The sequence below is a fragment of the Macaca mulatta genome, chromosome 5 (genome assembly GCF_049350105.2).
Source record: "Macaca mulatta isolate MMU2019108-1 chromosome 5, T2T-MMU8v2.0, whole genome shotgun sequence".
NCBI classification, from domain to species: domain Eukaryota; kingdom Metazoa; phylum Chordata; class Mammalia; order Primates; family Cercopithecidae; genus Macaca; species Macaca mulatta.
The window spans coordinates 115,725,052-115,748,275 of NC_133410.1; the positions used below are offsets into that span (position 1 = coordinate 115,725,052).

Below are 23,224 nucleotides of genomic sequence, written 5' to 3' on the forward strand. Positions count from 1 at the left end.
AGTCTCATGGTTCTTTAGATGTGCAGGGGCAGAAAGATGTGATACCTTTCCTTAACCATCTTAAGAGTCAAAGCTGACATTCCTGTAACAAAAGACAAGAGAAAAACATAACGAGAACATTTAATCAAAGTTTTACATGATACACGAGCCCTCAGAAATGAAGACCAAAAGACTCAGAGATAACTGTCTATTTTATGCCTAGGATTGGTAAAGAATGGACAGCCATATAGCAATGTAATTGGATAAAAGAGAAAGTGCTAAACTGTGATAGACTGGGCAGGAAAACCCAGCAAGGCCATCCAGATTCTTCTTGGCCTCTGTAGCATGCCCTCCCCCGGGTATGGGGCAGGACCTTTCTGGAATGAGGGTCATCAAGGGAGAAGGGAGAGAGTGACCTAAGTTTTATGGCTTGCTTTCAGGATGAGGAATTCTGGTTTCTGTGACTTTCTTCAAGTGGAAAAAGAGGTGGAACATAGGAGGGCAGGAGGGCAGAAAGACCTTGCTTCGGAAGCTCCTCCAATCTCCTTCAGTTCAAAGTCCTCAGCATGCCAACGTGTCATATTTGGAATATGGTCTTTTGAGCCCCCAACAGTTGCAAGTTGTAATTATCTCCAGAACACATGAGTTTATTCAATGAATATGCATGCACTGTCATCCAGAAAAAGCTGAACAAACCAGCCTCAAATGGAGAACAGCAGCAAGACGTTCACTTAAGTGCCTTAACATTCATGATTCAACATCCCCAGGACCAACTAACAAAATATTTCTCTACACCCACTATGCTGACTCCTATGAAAAGCTGGGATTGCTATTGCATAATGGTACACAGAAGAGTATGTCTAGAATTTAATGCCTCATGGATATTATGCTAGAATTCAGAGTATATTGGGCAAACACACTAACCAGAAAGATGGGAAAAGATGAAGAGGAAGGAAAACAGTGGTAAGATACGGACCTTCTACTATTTGTATATTGAATTAAAAGAGCTAATGATAAACTACCAGGGGATATGCAATGTAAATTATAAGAAAGGACTCTTGAAACAAAAGGGGCAACCTGCAAGGGGGAGGCTTGAATTAAATAATTAACTATCTGAGCACAATCTAGTAATATGGGGAAAGAAAAAGCATTCCAAAGTCCACTTCTCTATGGAGGATAGGAGAAAGAGAACTAAGGAGGAAATGAAAGTATTATAAGAGTCTTATTTTAATAGTGGGAAATTATTGGTAAGGGGAATAGTTCGTACTGTGTCATCAGGCAATAGTAGAGAAATATGTGAATTCAGGGGCAAGAAAATAATCTTTAATGAAGGTGAATTAGAGTAGAACTTCCAAATTATCAAGGGGAAATACTGAATTAATACCAATGTTATCAAGGTTGCAAAACTAAGGAAAAGAAAAAATACAATAAATACACTAATATAATAAACATAATGAGAAATATTAAAGGAAGATTTAATAACGTGGGGTGTCATTTACCATACACACACACACACACCAAAATAATGTTTTTTTAAGTTAGGAAAAACAATCTAAGAACATACATGAATGAACACCTGAGTATAACCAGAAAATATTTTGAAAAAAGGAAAAAAATTTGACCTCCTAGATATCAAAGAATGATATAAAATTATTATAATTAAATCACTCTGGTATTGAGAACAATATAAATAGAATAGGATTAAGAATCCAGGATAGATCCAGAAATAGATCCAGGATATACATTTCAATCTCTATCTCTAGCTACCTACCTACCATTTAAGTAGTAAAAGGATGAATTAATAAATAGAACAAATAAAACTGGTTACTCATCTGAAAGGAAGTAAAACGAAAACCCCAGCTATATCATGTACACAGAAATATATGACTATAAAAAATTTCACAAATGCAGTTTGGCAAAACTTACCATACAAAGTTAAAGGACAAATAATAGATTTGAAAAAACAATTGTTACTCAGAGGACAGACAGAGGGTTAATATCTATAACATACATAGAGCTCTTCCAATTTGCCAAGCAAAAAGTAATCCAATAGAAAAAAAAAACGACAAAAGGACAAAGGATATGAAGATCCAATTCATAAAAGACTAAGTCTAAATTACCAAAATGCTTACATAAAAATGTTCCAAACACATAAAATCTTTCCAGTTGGGAAATGCAAATAAAGTAACAGTGGGCTGTGGTTTTACACTTATTCAACTGGTGTTAGCAATAGGTGTTCAAGATGATAACACCTATTGATGGGGAGAAAACAACTCATGTTGTTGGAAATCAAGTTTATCACAATATTTTTGCAAAGAATCTGTTAAGATACATTAAATGTATATATACTTTGACCCAGAAATCTCACTCTTGGGAATATAACTTACAGAAAAATAGTATTAACTAAAAATATATGTACAAGAATAGTTGCTTGAGCATTGCTTTGGGTGACAGAAAACTGGAAAGCTCATCAATAGAGGAGCAGTTGCATAAATTTTTACATAAACACTGTGAAATGTTTTTGCAGACTTTAAAAAGAATGAATTTGGGCTATATTTTAGGTTTGGAAAAATTTAAATGAGGTGGTGTTGAGATAGCCAAGTAAAAAGGGCTCCCAGAGAATCTCCAACTGGCCTGCACATAGAGGGGACAAGGTGGAGCCATGGGAAGTTTTTGTTGTTTGCAGAGAGGAGGAGCCTGGCCTCTCCTGTTACTGGCTGGTAACCTGGGATTCAATTGGTGAGATGGGGGCCCATTAACAGGAACCCCTCTCACTTTGCTGAGTTTTTTTTTTCATTTTTCACCCAATAAATTCCGTTTTTCTCACCCTCCTATGTGTCCATGAGCCTAATCTCTCTTGGTCGTGTGACAATAACCCAGTTTTTAGCTGAAATGAGAAGAAAGTCCTACAACAGTGTTAAACCGAAACAAAAATATATTATGAAGAGTATAATATGAAAACTTGTTTTTAAGTAGAAAAGTCCTATATATTTTTATGTGTTTATATGTGCTGTGTGGGGGTGATTATCCGGACATGAAGAAAAATAGAAACAATGGACACCAGGCTTTTGGTTGGCATCGGTTATCTGTAACGGGCAGATTTGCATGGAGAAGAGGAGAGAGGTAAAGGCAAAGCAAAAAAAGCCACATAAGACTGCTAAAAGAAAATAAAGTATGTAATATTACCACATTTAAGCACTGATGTGAAAATGGATGTGTGTGTATATACACACACGCATACACAGTAGGAATACCTTATCCAGAGGGAATATATTCCAAGGCCCTAATGGATGCCTGAAGCCAAGGAGAGTACTGAGCCCTAAACATACTATGTTTTCCTATATGTACATTCCTGTTATAAAGTTTAGTTTGTAAATTAGACACAGTAGGAGATTGGCAACATAACTAATAATAAACTAGAATAATTATAACAATATACTGTAATAAAAGTTATGTGAATGTGGTCTCTCTCTTAAGATGCCTTATTGTATGTAATATTTTCAGATTGCAATTGACCACAGGTAACTGAAACTACAGAAAGTGAAATCACAGATAAGGGGTGATACTGTATATGCAAATATAAAAATAAATAATTCAGGGAAGAACATCACATTTCTGTGACTAAAAGCTCCTCTCTATTAATCATCAATATCAGGCCAGCCTCACAGAGCTTAAATCCTTAATGTTCTGCACCATATATATTTCCTGAAATGAACTAGTATTTGTGTTCTAGAAAAGTTAACTGACAACACATAAATGAAGCATATGAAGAACTTAACACCTGAATTCTTTTCCATCCTCCTTTTCTCCAGCAGTCACCATGGTTTCAACTTCTTAGCATCAAGTCTCTTTCTCTGTCCCAAGCCCCCCCAACCCGTGGGGCAGTGTCAGTTCTCACTGCACTTCCAAACTCTGCACCATTGTTGAGTCTCCTACTTCTCAGTCCAGGGCCCACAGCATAAGAGAAAGAGGTCATGCAAAGAAATAAGTGAGATACTGTTTTAAGTTGGAATCTGTATTATGCTTTCCTATAGAAACACTGTATAAATCTAGCACAAATTCAAACATGTACTGGAGTTCACGTAATGTTGTGCATTGAAGTAGGCTTTTGAAGACTATTCTGGGAGAATAACCACCAGCTGTAATCCTGTTTCTAATGGAAAATCCAAATCCAGTATATTGTACACCAAAAAACCAAACAAAAAAACCCCTTATAAATTAGATTATAAAAACAAACTGTTTGTAAATTGGGAACTATCTTTGTGAAAGAATTTTATAAATTATGAAGTTTGTATACAAATATTTATGAAAGTGATCTGATTTTGACTTGCTGGTGGACTTCACTCATATGACTGATTAGAATTATTTTCCTTCAATTTTCACTGCTACCATTGGGACCATCCTAAAGCTCTCCACTAAACCATAGTGGCCAACCTTCAAAGGTAGAAGGTCTTTAGTCAAGGCTTTATTCATAGTCAATTATCACAATCATTATACTCATTTTTGCAAAAGGGCTTGCTCTGAGTTTTTACCAAATGTTTCCAAACTGAAATAGAAACCACAGGTTACAAGGAAGTGGAAAAGAAAATTAACATATTTTAAGCAACTACCATGTGCCAGGGTGTTTAATCATTACAATAACTATGAGTAGGTATTCCAAAGAAGGAAACAGACTCTGACAAGTTTAAACAATTTTTTTTTTCTGGCAGTAAGTAAGCAGTCAAGCTAGTTCCTTTTTAATGGATAATAACTAATTATTTTTAACTTTTATTTAAATATACCATACACAAGTAGTTTATAAATCACAAGTGTTTGTTGTTGCATTTTCACAAAGTGAACAAATCCTGTGAAACCAGGCTCCAAATCAAGAGAACAAAAGAACATGACCAGAATCTCAGAAGCCACACCAAGTGTAACCTTTCACTCACAATCCCCTCCCTAGGGTTAACCACTCTCCCGATTTCCAGCACTTCTACCATCAGAGTAGTTTAGATTACAATTGTTTTACTGTTTTTGAACTTTCTGTACACGGAATCATGGAGTATGTACTCTTTTATGTCTGGCTTATTTTTCAACATTGTGTTTGAGCAATTCACTGGTATTGTTACATAGAGTTGAGCTTGCTTATTCTAATATCCCACTGTGGGAATGTACCACAATTTACTTAACCATTCTACTATTAATAGACATTTGAATACTCTGTATGTTTAGCTTTTGAATAGTAGTTCCATGAACATTATTGTACATACGTGTCTTCTAGTACACAAATATACACATTTATGTTGGATATATACTCAGGAGTGTAATTGCTATGTCATGGGATTTGCATTAGAAATCTTGAATCATTGATGTTTTTTTTAGCTTCCAGTTTTCCAAGTGGTTATACCAATGTACACTCTCACCAGCAGCATATCAGAATACTTATGGTTCACATTCATGTCAATAAAGGCATTCTTTGTAGCTAGGCTTCTGACTCCGATACCCAATGCTCCGTTCCTTTCACCTAAATTTCATTTAAAGGTAAGAACTTGGTAACAATTCTTTTTTATAAATTCCATGATTCTTTCTAAGATTTTCATTCGTTGTTCATTGAGTGATTTTCCTTTTTTATACTGGAAAATATATTTGTGCTGAATAGAATTTAGCAGTGTTATCAGGGTATCAGAGGCCTCATGTACATATTTATCTTCAGTAAACCCAGCCTCTTCTATTTTTTCTGCATGGGTAAAAAGAATGGCTGTGTAATTCATCCAAGCATGCCCAAGAAGTTCCTGAAAGAGAGAAGTTAAATAGCTATTGAACTTGAACTATATTCCTCAAACATGAGCAAAGGATTTATTATGGTCCAATATAGATAGCCAGCAGATCCATATTATTATGTTTCTGAAAGCTGATATACGAAGTAGGAAATGAAGACAGGGTCAAGTATTGTAAGCAAATGGAGGGAAAGGGCTTGACTTTCTGAAAAAGGCAGGATTAAACAGATAATTAAATTCTCTCTGTTATTTTGCTATGATAATTGATATATACACAACCTCAAAACTGCATTGCTGCATAGATTTTTCAACATTCAGTAATCATTTATACTTGTCTGACTATCTGGCTCCACTTACACTTGTCTGACTACCTGACTCCATTAAAGCCACTGAATTTAAGTCAGAGGACCTTGGTCAAGGGAATTGTTTTATCTTTTACTTTTTGTAGAAATATGTTATCATTATCATTACAAGCATCTACTAAAGATATGAAATTACATAATCTGTTAAGAATCTATTGATTAATCAGGTGACATGTAATGGAAAAGCTAAGATAAAAATACATTTGGTGATTTGGAAGAACCACAAAATATTATTACTATGATTCTCATCTTCCTGAATTCACATGCTTAAAATGGAACACAATTTATCTGATGACTTCCTCTAACGTGGTTGAAAAACACTGAAGAGTGGCGTTCCTTTGTTTTAGTAATATGTAGAAGCTGGTTATGTAATAAATTCTTGTTTGATTAGTGAATATAAGCTGATATAAAGCAGAAGTAACAGCATGTGGCAAATTGTTCATGTAATATGAAAGGCATCTAGAAATAACCCTTGAACTTTTTTGGATATTTCCAAAGTTATATGAAATCACAACGTGACAACAAAATAGCATTCCCTCCATTCCGAATCATACTATTACCAAAATATTTCCAAAACTACTACCAGTTTATAGCAAGAAAAATACAAAATGCCTAGGAATAAACATAATAAGAAACACCAAGACTTCTAATAATCAGAAGAAAGAAAGAAGGGAGAAAAACTAACATTTAGTGCCAGATATTATGCTAAGCACTTTACATGCTTTACCTCATTTGAAGCTTAATGCAATTCTTTGTGGGAGATACTATTATTACCTCCATTATGATGTTGGCAAACTGACTTACAGACTTTGAGTTATATGTATTAACATGAACCCTGGTTTTCAAAAATTATTGAAAATATTGAAAGACAGTCTGGGAAATCATTTTCAATGTACATAAAAAATACAGGATTAGAATTTATAATATTGAAAAATTGAAAAGAAAGACAAAAAGAATGAAATAAGTAAGAAAACAGAAAAGGAAGAAAGGAGAAAGGAAGGAAGGAAGGCAAGAAGGCAGGCAATAGGGAGTAAGGAAGGAAGGAATCTGGATATGTAAATCTAACATGAAAATACTCATGAGAACTACGGGACAAAACATTTAAAATTAGAAACATCACAATCATGGTTACCAATTACAACTGATACAGTCTGGCTTTTATCAGAGTCATTTATTTATACATCAGTTTTTACAACTTCATAGTGAACTCTTTGAAGGCAAGATTCATGTCTTTCCATATCAATCAAAGCTTTCAGCACATTGTAAATTCTCAGTAAACATCTGTTAAATTAATTTGGAATTTAGACCCTCATTATCATCTCAAATAGAAGGCTTAGGGTTCTATTTATTTCTTTTCAGGGTTTGGTTTTGAAGTATAATTAATCTTTGTAAAACTTCTTCTTCTTCTTTTTTTTTTTTTTTTTCTTTTGCAGTTTATCACCACGAATTTGCCTGTAGTCTAGACTTTCTATTTTCTCTTCAGAGGGACTCTTTCAAGGAATAGGCACAAAATTTTTCATCATATCTGTTCAAAATTTGTCTACGTATACCCACCATAGAATAACTGCATATTTCTATTCCTCCTAAAAATACCCTGCTTAAAGTTTCACGATCAGTATGTTAGGGAATAATTATTGTAATAGCAAGATTCTAAACATTAAAAAATAATTGTTTAAAAATTAGCATTCATATAATGTCAACATCCCATTTTGCCTAATGGTAACATAGCAAAATTAGCAGACTTCTTTAGAGTTTGTTGTATATTCAGTATACTGTAACAGATCTCTGCCGGAAGAGGAGTCACAGAGTTGCAAAGTAAATGAACAGTGATGTTATGGGTTGAATTGCATCCTCCCCCAAACTCATGTGTTGAAATTCTGATCCCTAGTTCTTCCGAATGTGATCTTATTTGGAAATAGGGTCATTGCAAACATAATTTATTAAGCTAAGGTCATTAGGGCGAGTCCCTGTCTAGTATGATTGGTGTCCTTATAAAAAAGGGAAACTTGGGCAAAGACGCAAGTCCCAGGAGAGTGCCATTCGTACATGAAGATAGCCATCTACAAGCCAAAGAAAGAAGCCTGGAACAGATCTCTCACAGCCCTTAGAAGGAGCCAACCCTGACAACACCTTGATTTCAGCCTTCTAGCCTCCAGAACTGAAAGACAGTAAATACCGATATTGTGGTACTTTGTTACAGCAGCCCTAGCAAACTAATGCAAGTGACTAAAAAAATTAATACAGTACTAAGTATATTAGATCTGGGCTCTGGGAATACAGTGATCCCTGAATCATTTGCATCAGAATCACCTGTGAGGCTTTCTAAAAATGCATTAGAACCATTAGGGCTAGATCCTGGAATTTGAATTTTATAAAGCACTTTAGATGATTTATTCCTTTTGCAAATATTTATTGAGGGTCTACTTTGTTGTAGGCATGTTCTACGTGGTAGGGACGGGTGTGGAACAAGACAGACATATTCTGTTTATATTTAGTGGAGATTTTTGTGTGCTGAATTAACTTAGAAAGGGAGACAGACAGGAAAGAAATACTTTGAATTTGTTTCAATTGCAAATCTGATAGAAATTATGTTAGTACTATAGAGGTGAGCATTTTGCCCATTTTGGGGTGGAGGTGGGAAGTAGGAGTAAAAAGGAAAGATCAGACAAAGTGCCTTGCATGTGATGATGCAGTGACCAGATTCTTAAAAAATACATAGGAATTAACAAAGTAATTAATGTAATCAAGCATGATTGAGATTGTACAGCATTAAGATTTTATTTCTAAACAAGTACAGCTATTGATTTTCAATCACTCTTATCTCTGAAAGTTTATCAAATTTAGAGCCAGACCTGATATTCACCAAGTACATTATAAATATGGTCACACTGATTGTCAAATATCAAAATGTTTTCATGCAAATTATTAAATAGCTACTGCTCTTAACTACTTGAGAGCCATCCTAAACTTACCCTTAGATATATATTGGCTGATGTGTGGACTTGTTATTAAATATTTTTGAGCCCCAGTGACTTAATGGATAAGGTATTTGCCTCCTTAAATATTTTTGAAATATAGTATTGCTACAATAAAAGCGCATATTAAATAAACTATTTTGCATAAACAGTCCTTTCTTGAGTTATATATCACAACACAGAATTATTTTCTTTCTAGGTTAGTACTTAATGAAGTAAATGGTTTAATTTTCATAGTATTTCTTTTGTTCCTGTTTTTCTGTATTGTAACATTAACATGTTCCCTTTTGGTCTCCACCAGACATTTCCCATAATTTAAACCACACTCTTATTCAGAGAAAATGAGTAAAAGCACCTAAGGAAAATAGATTTGTAAGCTCCATGCCACTTTAAAGTCCATGTGTTCAGCCACTGGGAAGTTTTTACATATTTATAATTATTTACAAAAGGATGCTCATATCTTAAACTGTGAGAGAAATTACACTTTTGAATTACTGCCAAAAACAGAAGAGAGGGGTTGATTTAGCTTAAAATCTTTAAGTCAATTTTGTCCAGAAAATAGTTGAGTATTTGAAAGTAGTGTTGCTTGCTGAATAGTCTTCATGTTAGTGGCCAAACATGTTCTCTATGGACCCAGAGAAAGAATAATTACAGTTGATTGATACCTCACGTAAAAATCCAAACGGAAGATAAGTTAATGTAAGTTATCTGGTGTTAATAATTTAAATATAGTACTAAGCTAGATGAAAATTTTACAATCAATCATGAATTGTTTGCTTTCTGAGCGCTAATGGGTATGAGTCCATTTAGTCCTTTTGGGACAACTGGTTAGGATATAAACTTTGTTATCCAGGAACTATGTTCATTTTCCCAGGACCTCACCAGCCCTGCCCCATTTGTTTGTGGTTGATGAAATCATAGCATCTGGACTTTTTAGGGGGAAACTAAAAAAAAAAAAAAAGAAAAGCCAACTATGACATCAACTGAGAAAAAAATCATCATGGAACAGGAGGACAATGAGGACCACTTTTTTTAATACTTTATGCTATTCCCTTACTCTCACCCCACTTAAAACATTACATGTTCCTTTTCAGAGAGCCAAAGCTGAATGATAATTTCTCATTAGGTCAGATCCAGAGAATATTCAACCTCAGAGATCATCTGTATAAACTGCCTCTTTTTACAGATGAGGGTATTGAGGACTTGTGGTGTCAAATGACTTGGCCAAAGTCATAGGACTGATGACTGGCAAGTTTGGACCTGGAACCAAGGTCCCCTGTCTTTCCCACTAAATTGGGGCTTTTCAGTTTAACCATACTAAGCCAGTGAGGATTTTTCCAGATTTTTTTCTAAATTAATAAAAAAGTTACTTCTTATGGTTATAAATCAGGACCATGTAAACTTGATTTTACTCTATTTTCTTCTGAAGTCTACCAGGATAAACCTAAAAAACACCATTTCCTAATTTTAGGATAAGACAAATACTAACAATAAAATAATAATGACCAGAGCTATTTGCTGTGCACTTGCCACGTGTCTGTGCCTAAGCTATATCATTTACTGTTAATAGGGTATTAATCCCACAAGTAACCCAATGAAGTACACACTACTGTCTTTCTCAGCTTACCAATGAAGTTTAGAGAAGTTACTTGCCCAAGATCACAAAGCAAATAAGTAGCTAAGACTTGAATACTTTAGAACCCATCTCTTAATCTCTATGCTATCTTGCCCGTATATAGTAGTTCATTTGAATGAGTGCTGATTCACAATCTCGGTAGTGGTCATAACAATAACAATACTAGTAATACTTTACCATTTTCTGTGACCTTCTGTAAGCAGGTGCAATGCTGAGCATGATGTATTTATTAAATATAATGCTCAGAACTCTTTAACATACATAAAATTATCTCCATATTACAAGTAAGGAACTGAAACCAAGAAAGTTTTAGTAACATTTATAGTCATACAGCTATAAAGTAATTAGGCCTGTTTTAAAACTAAATTCTAACAACTAAACCCATAATCTTAATTTAGTATTTTCAGGCTCTGAATTGGCTTTTCTGAGCTTTTTGTAAACACATTCGTCTGCAACATCAACAGTTCAGTTGTTGATTATGAAATAAAAGTACATGCTTGAAACTTGCTTGTACACAGTAATAATACATAATACCATAATACTGGGGGGAAAATGGACCATAGGCAATGGCTAGGCTCCATTCCTAGTGCAGCTTGGCTGTATGCTAGTTCTTTCCTTGAGGTGACTATATTATATCTTCTCTGATTCATTATTTGTGGGTTTGTAAACATTTAAATGAGATTCCAGATAACATTCGAATAAATTCTTCCTTCTATTTCTCGATTTTGGGGCTATGACTCACTGATATCTCCATCATTTTACTGTAAATTAATACAGGCCTAACAAAAATAAAGAAAAAGGGATCATTTGGGGAAAATGTTACCATTGTCACAGCCGGCAGCATATAACTCCTCTGCAAAATATTAAAGTAAAAATTGGGGAAGATATTTAAAGAGACAGCAGGGAGGCATGGGAAAGAAGAAGCTACTTCTCTGACTCTGGCTTGGTAGACTCTTTCCACAGAACTAGTCAGTGCCCCTGCAAAGGGGTAAAAGAAAGAAAGCAGGCACTCCATTCTCCATTTTGCATCAGCCAGGAAGAAAAAGAAATCCATAGTGTGCCTGAAACCTGAGGACCTAACAGCTTCTTGCTCCTTCCTAACAGCTGCTGGTCCTGTTGAATATTCAGACATTCTGCAACTGCTTCCAATCTGTGAGCACATACAGATGGCTGCCACCAGCATCTGAGGCACCTTCAGGAAGATCATAAACAGCCAGCCTGTGCTTAAGTGACCATCAATTAAAGACTGTAGCAGAACCCAGGAATAGGTCTGCAGTGCTCCCAGGGATCATAGGCCACTCAAGATTATTAAACCTTGGCTGCTGATTTTCTTGAGAGACAAGTTATTTATTCCAGAAAGAAATATTTGGGATCTGAGCTTTGCCGTAGCTCATCTCCTCGCTGCCTTCAATTCCTGAATTGCACACTGATTTGGAAGACAGCTGTAAGAGAAGACTATATGCCAAACATTGTTTTAAAAAACCAAAGACATGTAGGAATTGAGTTCACATGTATTAAAAAGCCTCACAGATGACATTGTTGTCCTATATCCTAAAACTAGTAAAACCTATTTTCAAAATTTATATCATTTAAAAGAACCTTTTGGGCTCAGCATAGGTTCATGGTAGGGAAAAATATTGAGACATATGGAGAGAGTCAGGGTAGCTTTTGAGAAAGAGTTGTTTATGTGTTTACTGAATTTACTGAATTATATCCATTTACAGCCTCAGCTAAATGTTTACTTAATAATAGGTTTCAATGAATTTTTAAGAACTGTCTAAAGATTATACTGATGTCATGGATGCAGGCTTCCCACCACTTGATTTCTACCAGAAACATTGTTTGAAATACAGGCTTTCACAATTTGGAGGAGGTTTTGGGCTTTCTTAGATCCCATATTGTTTCTTAATTGCAATCATCTTCTATTCTTCTTTACATTTGTATAGCAGGTCCCTGGTTTTTCAGGAGTTGCATGATGAGGACTTTTTTTTAATGCTCTTGTCACCCTGATTTTTCCACTAGTTTCTTGTGATTGTACCTATGGCATTTTTTTTTTCATTTTTAGAAACATACACAGTTACCAAAAAAACAATGGGTTTATCTGTCATGTAGAAGTATCTTTTCTAGTCGAAGGGAAAAAAATCTTCATTAAAACAAAGTAACTATCCTTCTGGGCTGTAACAGCGACTACGTCAGTATAAGCTGAGACTGAACCAAAAGAAGAGTAGCATTTTTACAAGTTCTACTTGAACAGGAAAGATCTGTTGGCCATTCTGTATAAAGTTTAACTGTGGAGCTTCTAGTAGACCTGGCGTCTCTGAGCTCAGTGACTCATTGAGGTTCCTGAGTAATACTAGTGAAGTCCAGCAGCTATATTTAGATTGACTGAGATGAAGAAATCCACAGATTGAATAGAGCAGCTCAATGAACAGTTTCCAGGAATTGTTAGTAATAGTCTACACTGGACTGTGTGGACTATTGTTAGTAACAGTCCACACATCATACACACATACACACGTATACACACACATACACACACAAACTCCCAACTCCCTCCATCTCCTAGCTGTGGTCATGCACAGGCCTCTTATCCAGCTCCTCTCCTGGAGACTGGCTGAATAAGTCTCCAACTTAGTGACCTATAACGAATGAACAAACAAACAAACAGGAATAGACCACCAGGGAAAGGTGGCATGTGTTATTTATGCTCAACCTGAGGTCCCTGTGGTCTTCTTATGGCTAGAATGGAGCAGTCACTTATGCTACAGCTGATAAGGCAAGCAAAGAATCTGAAGTTCCAAATTGTTTTCCTGTAAAGAATGCATAACTCTCCCTTGAATGCTCACTATGACTTAAGTCTTATGAAGCCCCCTCTCATTCACTATACTGCTTTGGCACTTAATGCGTTATCTTTTTCTGATTTGTTTATCTAATTTTCCTCTTCTAGACTGTAAACTTTCTGAAGGAAGGGCTCGTGTCTCATTTACCGGTCATTAAGCACTGTTCAGATGCTCAGTAGAGTGTTCAATGACCAAGTCAGTGAATGAGCACCCATTTCTTGGTCAACTATAAGAGATTGTCCCTTTGATGCTGAATGGATGCAAGTCAGCGTTTAAGTTCAGTGGTTCTAAGACCTGACTGTTTTTGAGAAATACATGGAAAGTTATGAAAATGCAGATATGCAGGCTCCACTCCTGGGAGTCTGTTTCAGCATATTTTGGATCAACCTTCTTTAACAAACAGCCCAGTTGATTCTGATGCAGACAGTCCAGGGACAACATTTTGCAAACTTATTTGGGTTTTTTGTTCCAGGGGTTTGAGGCTTGGTTAACCTCTGAAATTTAATATCTCATTTTTTTTTTTCTACGAACCAGTTGTAAAATGACTGATTGGGTTCCTCTGAAGGAAGTCATAAAAATGACTTGGGAAAATCAAATAATTTTTACTATTCCTGGGTGACCAACACTTAGTTGTTTAAATTACTATTTTTACCAGTTCATGGTTCTTTACTATTAGGATAATGCCCTCCAAGAGGTAATAATGGCATTAGTGCAATTGCATCTTAGTATTACCTGGATCATCTGGACTGGGTCAGTTACTTCCTGCCCACAGAAAGGTACATCTGCTCTCTGAACCAGGAGTGCAAGGTGGAGACCCTCTTGTCCGAAGTGCTGTGCCAGAGCCTCTTTGACTTCCTGTTTCACATGCTTCTTGCTCAGCCTGCTGTGTGGATAACCTGGAGTGTCCAACACCTGGACTTGCAGGGTTACCTCTCGACCCCCTCGACGCATGAAGCTATGGAGGTGACAACTGCGGCCCAGGCTACAGCGTGTGGTTACAGAACAGGGAGCAAAGCTGCTATGAAAGTCTGTGCTTCCCAGCAGAATGTTTCCAGCAGAACTTTTCCCACTCTGAGTCATGCCAAAGAGGGCCACGTTGATGATTACCTTGTTGGGGTCTGTCATGGCTGTTGGAAAACAAAGGCATAGCATGCATAATGAGGCTTCTACATTCCCCCATTGTAAGGTTTCTTACCTGGCCTGGTTGCACTCCAAGTAGGATTTGTTTTCCCTTCATTTGTAGTGACTAAAGCATGGAGGAGGACTGCTCCACTAAAGCGGAGATGCCCCAGTGACAGAAGGGAATGTGGAAATAATATCAGTAGTTTACAATGAGAAGGGAGAGAAGTCATATACAGATAAGGAAGGATTTAGGAAACAGTAATTGCAGAAAATGAGGGAAAAAAATCCCAAATTGCATGAAGATCATATAAACCATGTTTAGGAGAAATATGTTAACTATCAATGTGATAGGTGAGTTGGTTTAGGAAAAGGTGTTGAAGTTCCTGAGCTCAGAGGCAAAGCTAGCAGTAGTATTTAAAGGTTATTCACTATTGGAAAAGTAAGAATAGAACAGTGGAAGAAACAACCCTTCTTGCATTTTTAACATCCCCCATCTTCCCACTTCCCGACCTACTGCCTGAATACACAAGTGGTATCTGCAAAAAATCATCCTTCCCGATTTCCTGAATGCTTCTTTCCTATGAAATATAAATAGTGTTAAAGACGACTTCTGTTTACCAAATTTTTTTTTACAACCAGGGAACATTGGTGAAAATAAAAACTCCTTGTAATTCTGTTATAAAATAATTAATAAATCATCTCTATGGTTCATTAGTGTTAGTGTTGGCTCTTTAATGAAGAAAGTCAAGCCTAACACATTGGGCAGCTCAGTTAGAAGGAAGGAGAATCTTGGGAGACTCTATTCCGTGTATAATACCTGTACAGTGGCCGATCCTTTGTACACAGCATAAGCCCCCTATAGCATTTTAAGATTATTGATCATTTTCACTAGATTTATAAGCAGAGTTACTTGCCAATTGCTAAAACTGACCACGCTGCTGATTCAGAAATAAAGACATTTTAATATTGCACATTTATTATTTTTGCTTATATCTTGTAACTTTACTACACAGTTTTAAGTACTGCAGGTCCTTCTTGTCCTTTAATGCCCCTCACTCCATTATACCCACACCCTAATATGAACACCTTGAAGGAGCTTCATACCTCCATAAAAAGACACTCATTTTGTAGGTTCCCCCAGTTCACACTAGCTCTCCCAGCTCATTCAGTGGTGTCAACTGCAGTGAGATGCAGTCAATTTCTTTTTACTCCTAAATCAGCGGTGTAATGTTTTTAGAAAATTAATTATGCAATCCCAATCCATTTGCTATATTTCACTTACCTTTTCCAGTCTTGAAAATGCTTTCTCCACAAAGACGTCTCTCGCCCTGGCACAGCTGTTCTTTCATATGAACTTTCACCTTCTGATAGCGTTATTGTACCACTCTGGGACTGACGCCGTGTGTATTTTATTTAGTTAATCTATTACCAGATAGCCTCTTAATAAATGATTAGTTGTCTTCCCCTAATCAGCACTATTTTATGACACCTGACAGACTTGTAATTTTAACAGATACTGAAACATTCTATTTTTAGTATTTTTTTATTTAGTGCATTTCTTATAGGTAACAACTTATTTATAGCATAAAGAAATGCAAGATGGGTATTAAACAGAAATTAGACATTCTATAGCAATGATTACAATTTTTTCATGATCTACAACTAGATCATGACTTCACATCAGTATTTAGTTCATAATACTGTTCAAATTTTTTAAGATAATTCTTTTTGCTATATTCATATAATAAAATGTATTATTTTATCCTAATTTATGAAACCACTGGGATGATTATATTGGCACATGCAGCTTTCATATCAATTAATGAGAGTATATTTAAGGAAAGGAGTACAATTAACTATAACTTGAAGTCAAATACATTTTTTTCTTAACAACTTGGGTTTTATTTTCTTATTGAAAACTCAAATTTTATTTTTTCTACTTCTTAGTATATTACCCATACTAATTCAAAATATTTTCTTGGTGCTTTAAGTAGTATGGCTATAGTATGATTCGTCTTCTCTTTTATTTCTCAAAAAGTCGATGAAATACGTATTTCTGGGTGAAAGAAACTTGGAGACATCTGGAATGTCTTATGACTTCATGGGCAGAGAGTTAAAAAGTCTTCTTTCTGTGTGGCTATGACAAGGAAGGCATGAACTGGCTTCCTTCATCTGATAAGCACATTGGGTTTCTTGAATGAAGCGGAAAGAATCTCCCCCAGGTGGCAGTAGCAGCCTGTTTCCTAAGAAGTGATTTTGAGCCAGAATTATTTTAATTTTCTCCCTTAAACTGTAAATGGACATTCTTCAACCATCTACACAAACACATATTAATTGTGTGGGGGATTTTTTGAAGAAGAACAAAGCCAAATTTTCTTTGCTTTATTCTTTATAGAACACAGCAAGCATGAGCTCTTAGTTTTTCAACAACCCCCCGCCACGTCTTCAAAGTTACAGTTTAAATGATTTGCTGAATGCAACAGCTAACTGTTTAAAAAATAAAGTTCAGAATTCATGAGCATGATTATAAGTTCCAATAAGACTGATAATTTTTTTGATAATTTTTCATAAGTCTAAAGCAGGTTTTAGATTTGAGTCAATTTAGAGGTCTTATGCAGAATAATTTATTATTACATGATGTTGAAAGCTTGATTTTTTAATCAAGGTGAAAGAACAATTTGAAAAATTACATTTGCAGAGACTTGGCTAAATATAATGTAGTAGGGATTAAAAAAAATGTATTATCTTTTAACAGCTGACTGCCGAATTTCTCTTAGGAAGGATACTGTCTGAGAAAATTGTTTAATTTAGCTACTTGAGGTAGAAAACAGGATCCTGAGAACATGAACTAAACTCGCAGAAATTACTGTAATAGCCAATCTGCTGGTGAAGGGGAAAAGTCAAGAAAAGAGTAGAGAAGATCAAGGTATAAAAGGAGAGAAGGAGTGAGAGACATAAAATGAGGAAGTGAGAGAGAGATGCAGGGAGGGAAGAAGGGAACGGGGAAGGACAGAAAAAAGAACTATGACATTATAGTAGGATAGAAAGTTAGATCTCTCAGTTTTGTAAATGTAAAGGGCTAAGGAACTATTTTAGAGTCAGGCACATTTACAGTTTTCTTACATGAAGGTGGCTTTTTATTTTTGTTTTGTTTTTGGTTTTGCTTTCTATTTTATTTTGATGAAAATTAATGGAAAAGTCTAAGTTATACTTCTGTGTTAGTGCAGGACAGGCACCACAAAAATTGGAGATTGTGGGATGACATCTGAATTAAAGTAATTTAGAAGCGGCAGAAAGTTAAAGCTAGAAGGACTGCTTAATCCTTTGCTCTGATGATATTTCTTTTCTTAATAAAGAACTTGCAGAAATCATTAGGAGGATATTTAGACTTTCCACAATCAATGAAATGAGATATTTTGGGGTAAGGGTGACTCTAGCTGACAAGCAACTATTGTATTTCAAATTTTATATATGTACACACACATACATACAAACATATGGGCATACATATATATTCACATGTATATATTCATTTATTCATGTTTAGTATATACAAGTGTATATATAATTTATAATTTACATGTCTTTATACTCAGGAAAATTGTGTCTCTACTCAAATGAGTTTTATTGCAAGTAACTCTTCATATAGCAATTTGATTCAAATGTACTTTCACAGTTTTAGACAAGTTCCCATTTTCATTGGCTTGAATGGTTAATCGTTGGCTCTGATGATATTTCTTTTCTTAATAAAGAAGACTTTAAGAGTATTGACCACACAGATTTTGTGTTTAGGATGATCAAATGGCTTTAACCTTTAACCTTGGATAACACTGCACCAAGTTGAGAGGAACACTGGTAAGCTGGTTGTGGTTGGTGCTGACTTGATTAACTCAGTCTGAGCTAGTTTTAGAGTAAGGCATCAAATCTTACTGTTGGATGTTTTAGGACACTGGTCAGCAGTTTAAATTTGGTTGACAGATGGTCTTAATTTGAATGCAGCTTGAAGGTTCTTGAACCAATGAAGAATGGCCATGTCTGGACAGAAATATTTATGAGAATATAAATATTCAGTCTAAGCTTGGTTGGCTGGTCTTTAGTGAGACTACCAGTCTCATCCCCATGCTGGAATGTTTATGATGTTTTTGTTTGGGTTTGTTGTTCTTGTTTGCTTGATTGTTTGTTTTTCTTCTGAGTATTCCGGCATATAATTTTTCAGATTATAAATATATACATTTTAAAAAGCATTAAAAAATACAGAAAGAACATAGAAGAAAATAGAACCACTTTTAAATCTTAATTTCCTGGGGACCATGAGACAGTGTCTCTCTTGGGGGATTGACACAACAGGTACATTTCTTTTTGCAATCTACCCATATACTCCCCTATTTACTCCTCTTCTTTAACAATCACTGCTGAGAGGAATCACACAATTTTGATGAGAGGCATTAATAATGGGAGTATGTTTAGCTTGTGAACTGTGTGGAGGCAAAAGCAATTGTTGGCAGTTACTTAATCAGGATATAATATTCTTTTGAGAGAGTACTGTATTTAATTTTCTAAGACCTATTTATAATTTTAGCAATGCTACTAATAGTGAGATGGATTGACAGCTTTTTCTTTTTATCCTATGTGTCAGATTTTCAGATCAGAAATATGTCAACCTTTTAAAATGAATTAGAAAAAGTTTCTTCCTTTGTGGTGCTCTGCAATAATTTAGATCCTTTGGCAATTATAAACCCCTGGAAGGTTTGAAAAATCTTCCATGAAGACAGCTTAAGCTGAACAACTTTCTGGAATTGATCCTCAAACAACTTGAACAATTTCTGCCACAGTAATTTGACATTTTTCGTGCCGATTTTGATGATTTATACTATAATAAACACATATCTGCCTTGCTCATATTTATGATTTAAAAAATGTGTAATCATCTTCATTTCTGGTATTAGATTTCCTTTCTTGTTCTTAGGTGGCTAATATATTAGGTTTGGCTTTCTATACCTAATAAATATTTTTTTCTCTGTGTGTGTGTGTGTGTGTCACAATTCAATTTTGCACTTTTATAGTTTGAAAACAATATCCATGAGCATAAGCTAGATGTATAATTTGGTGTCTTGAAGATATAAGAATGTGATTTATAATAACCAAACTTTTGTTCACCAACTCTGAAGCAATTAAGTTGAAAACTGAGAATCATACGTATACCCGCATTATCATTTACTATTGTAATTAGTGATTAATCATGCAAATATATGTGATTATTGAAGAAATGACTAAAACCTCAATTAATATATTTCTAATACTATACTTACTAAAGGAAAATAACATGTTGAAGAAAAAATTTCAACACAACAAGTGTGCTTAATTCAGATTCCCAAAAAATTTGTCAAAATATCTCAAATCTCCCAAACCTTATTCTTGAAACACTTTTGCTAAATTCCATTACCCTGGTTTAGATTCTTTTTTATAAAAGACCATTTTTACTCACTCGAGAGAAATAAGATGACATAGTATAATATAGAATATCATAAAAATATGTTCATATAAATTAATTTCATATGTCAAAGATTTTATGTTTTATTTTTCTTACCTAAGAAATAACATATATTCAACCCATATGTATAAATATATATTTTTAGCCAAATGCACAGAGGCAGAGGGTCTCATAATCTTTAATAAAGCTATTAACTCCTCAGTCTCTGGGCCCAGACAATAGACTGGCTTTAACTTCTTAGAGACTTACTTATCTTATGCACATGATTCAATTACAAACACTTAAGTGTTATAAATTCTAGTAATATCCAGGAAGCAATAGATACTTTCCTTATCACAATACAAAGTATCATAAATGCCATACACATGGTATTTAGAAATAATGGTCATGAATATCAGACGTCACACCCTATTTCTTTCAACTTCATGCCACAAAGATCTCCTTTTATGGTAAATACTTTTTTCTTTTTTTTCTTTTTTCTTTTTTTTTTGCAAAGGAATTGACAATCTCAAGTCAAGGAAAATAGGTCCTACACTAAAAGAACTGTAAACTTCTTAGGATATGTAGTTTTTACTTTCCAAGGAAAAATAACCTTTTTATTTTCCTAGCAAAATCTGTGGTATGGAGCTAACTTCCTAGATACTATCACTGGAATTGCTGATACCAAAATGTCAGAAACATTGGACCCAAAGAAAGAAACTGTCAATTCACTGTAGAAAGGTCCGAAAATCCTCTAACTTCCTTGCTATCTTCCCATCCCATATTTAGGTTAGAGAGAGAAGTTGTGTGTGTGTGTGTTGCTCACATAGTGATGAACTGTAACCATAAATGAAGATACGGAAAATACATCAATTAGGACAACATGACAATTTTATCAGACTCCTATCAAAGAGGATCAGTTCACAATTGATATAGATACTAGTATAAAATTCAGATCTTGACTGTTTCCTAGGGATAAAGCAAGGCTTTACAATTTAGCAGTCTTTAGTTAGCCTGAAACAGTAAAACAACAACAGCAGAGCCTTAAGTGTATTTTTGTGACCTAAAACATGAACTCAAGGTTTCCAAATTCGTAACAATGTATAGTGGGAGTGACTAAGATACTGAGAAAAGAAGAATCAAATAGGTGTTACATTTTGTAAATTTCTATGCAATGCAGATTACCTAAGGACACACCATAGGAAAATAACGTAGTTACCATGATACAGAAAAGAAAATGCCAGTTTTACGTTTGTATGTATGTGTGAATGCAATGCTGTGTATGAATAGTACATGCCATAAATACTGTAATAGAAAACTAAGATTTATGTTGCATGACCATGTGCCTTGCACTCTTATGGACTCTTTAATATACCATCTCACACAGCTCTCTGAATTGAGTAGTGTTATTAACTCGATTTTAAAGGACACTGAGGCATAGAGTGGTTGATCTTGCAGTTGCTAAGTGGCAGAGCTGGAGTTACATCTTTTTTTCCAGAGTTTAGTTGTTGACACACATCTGCTTAGCCAGATACTGTTCTGTTTCAGCTGTAGCACTTGGCCAGTACAGCAGAGTTACATTCCAGGGCGTAGAGAGGGGGAGAAGTCACACCGGAAAAAGAAAAGGAGACATGGAAGGTACGATTTATCAGGACTATGTATGTAAATGAGTACTTCATTTTTATGCCTCTTTTCTCCAAAATGTTTTGGGCAAACATCTAAAACACAAAATCAAGAAACGATGGATTTTCTAAAAGAAAAGCTAAAGTTGCCCAAAGTTAAGGTTTAGCAGTAACATACTTTGCTTTTGTTTTGTGCCCAATTTTATTGATTTGGCTATATTCATCATATAGACTTCAAAAAAAAAAAAAGACAGACAATAATAGCAATAATAGTATTAATAATAATAACAACTATACTTCAGGGAGCAATTACTTATTCTTTTTCTGAGATGGAGTCTCACTCTGTTGCCCAGCCTGGAGTTCAGTGGCATGATCTCCACTTACTGCAACCTTCGCCTTCTGGGTTCAAGTGATTTTCTTGCCTCAGCCTCCCAAGCAGCTGGGATTACAGGCATGGGGCACCATGTACGGCTAGTTTTTGTATTTTTAGTAGAGACAGGATTTTGCTACGTTGGCCAGGCTGATCTCGAACTCCTGACCTCAGGTGATCCTCCCACCTCAGCCTCCCAAAGTGCTAGATTACAGGCATGAGCCACTGCACCCGGCTGATTGCCTTTTGAGGCAGGCGTATGCTAAGTGCTTTATGTAATTTTTTTGATGTAATCCTTATAACGAGTTTGTGTTGTAGACACAATTATAATCATTTTCCAGATGAGGAAACTGAGGCTCAGGATAAAGATCCTCCCCAAGTCACACAGCTCACAGCTCTGGGTTAGAATAGGATTCTAACCCAGATCCACTTCAATCTGGATACCATATGCTTATTCATTATACTATAAAATAGAGATACATGGAAGGACAAAATGTTATTTGCATTCCAAAAGTCTTTTGCTTATGTTCTACTTAATTCTGGTCATACCTCCAAACTATTAGGAATAACTACATCATTAAAATCCTACACTGACCTGGTATTGTACCTCTGTGATGATGGTTCCACATAGTACACCACATCCTGCTTCTCAGCCAAGTCTCCAAAGAAATTAACAAGCATGATTTAAAAGGCAGAGGCAGAGCAGGAGAGAGTGGGTGGTAAGTTTTAAGGATGGTTGTCAGGTGTTCATCACATGAGCTAAGCACAAGAAAGACAAATGCTAAGGTCCGTACGTTGTGTGGTCTATTAAGGATGAGGTCAGTAATCTAACACTGTAGTGGTAAATTTTGAAAAAGAGACATATGATATTTACATAATTCCTAAAAGAGGTCTGGATAAGAGCCACTATCTGTGCCAAGCATGATTATATAAAATTGAAGTCATTGCTTTACAATATTGCTATAAAATTGCTGGGCTAAAAAACAAACTGGAGGCCCCACAGTATTTGGAGACAATCATCTGAAACATATTGTTATAAGCTCAGATGTGGTAGAACAGTTGAATTTGGTCTTCTGGCCAGTTTGGGAAGGT

At 35.3% G+C, this 23,224-nt stretch overlaps 1 protein-coding gene across 1 annotated transcript; it reads right to left on the bottom strand.

The window, feature by feature from the left end:
- Positions 1–1,284: 1,284 nt before the first annotated feature.
- Positions 1,285–16,079, bottom strand: GIMD1 (GIMAP family P-loop NTPase domain containing 1). Its single transcript, XM_015138912.3, has 3 exons — positions 15,953–16,079; positions 14,281–14,675; positions 1,285–5,750 (listed from the first exon to the last, which is right to left on the bottom strand). The coding sequence occupies exons 1-3, from the start codon at positions 16,017–16,019 to the stop codon at positions 5,490–5,492; spliced, it is 723 nt and encodes a 240-aa protein (XP_014994398.3). The 5' UTR covers positions 16,020–16,079; the 3' UTR covers positions 1,285–5,489.
- Between the last annotated feature and the right edge of the window lie 7,145 nt (positions 16,080–23,224).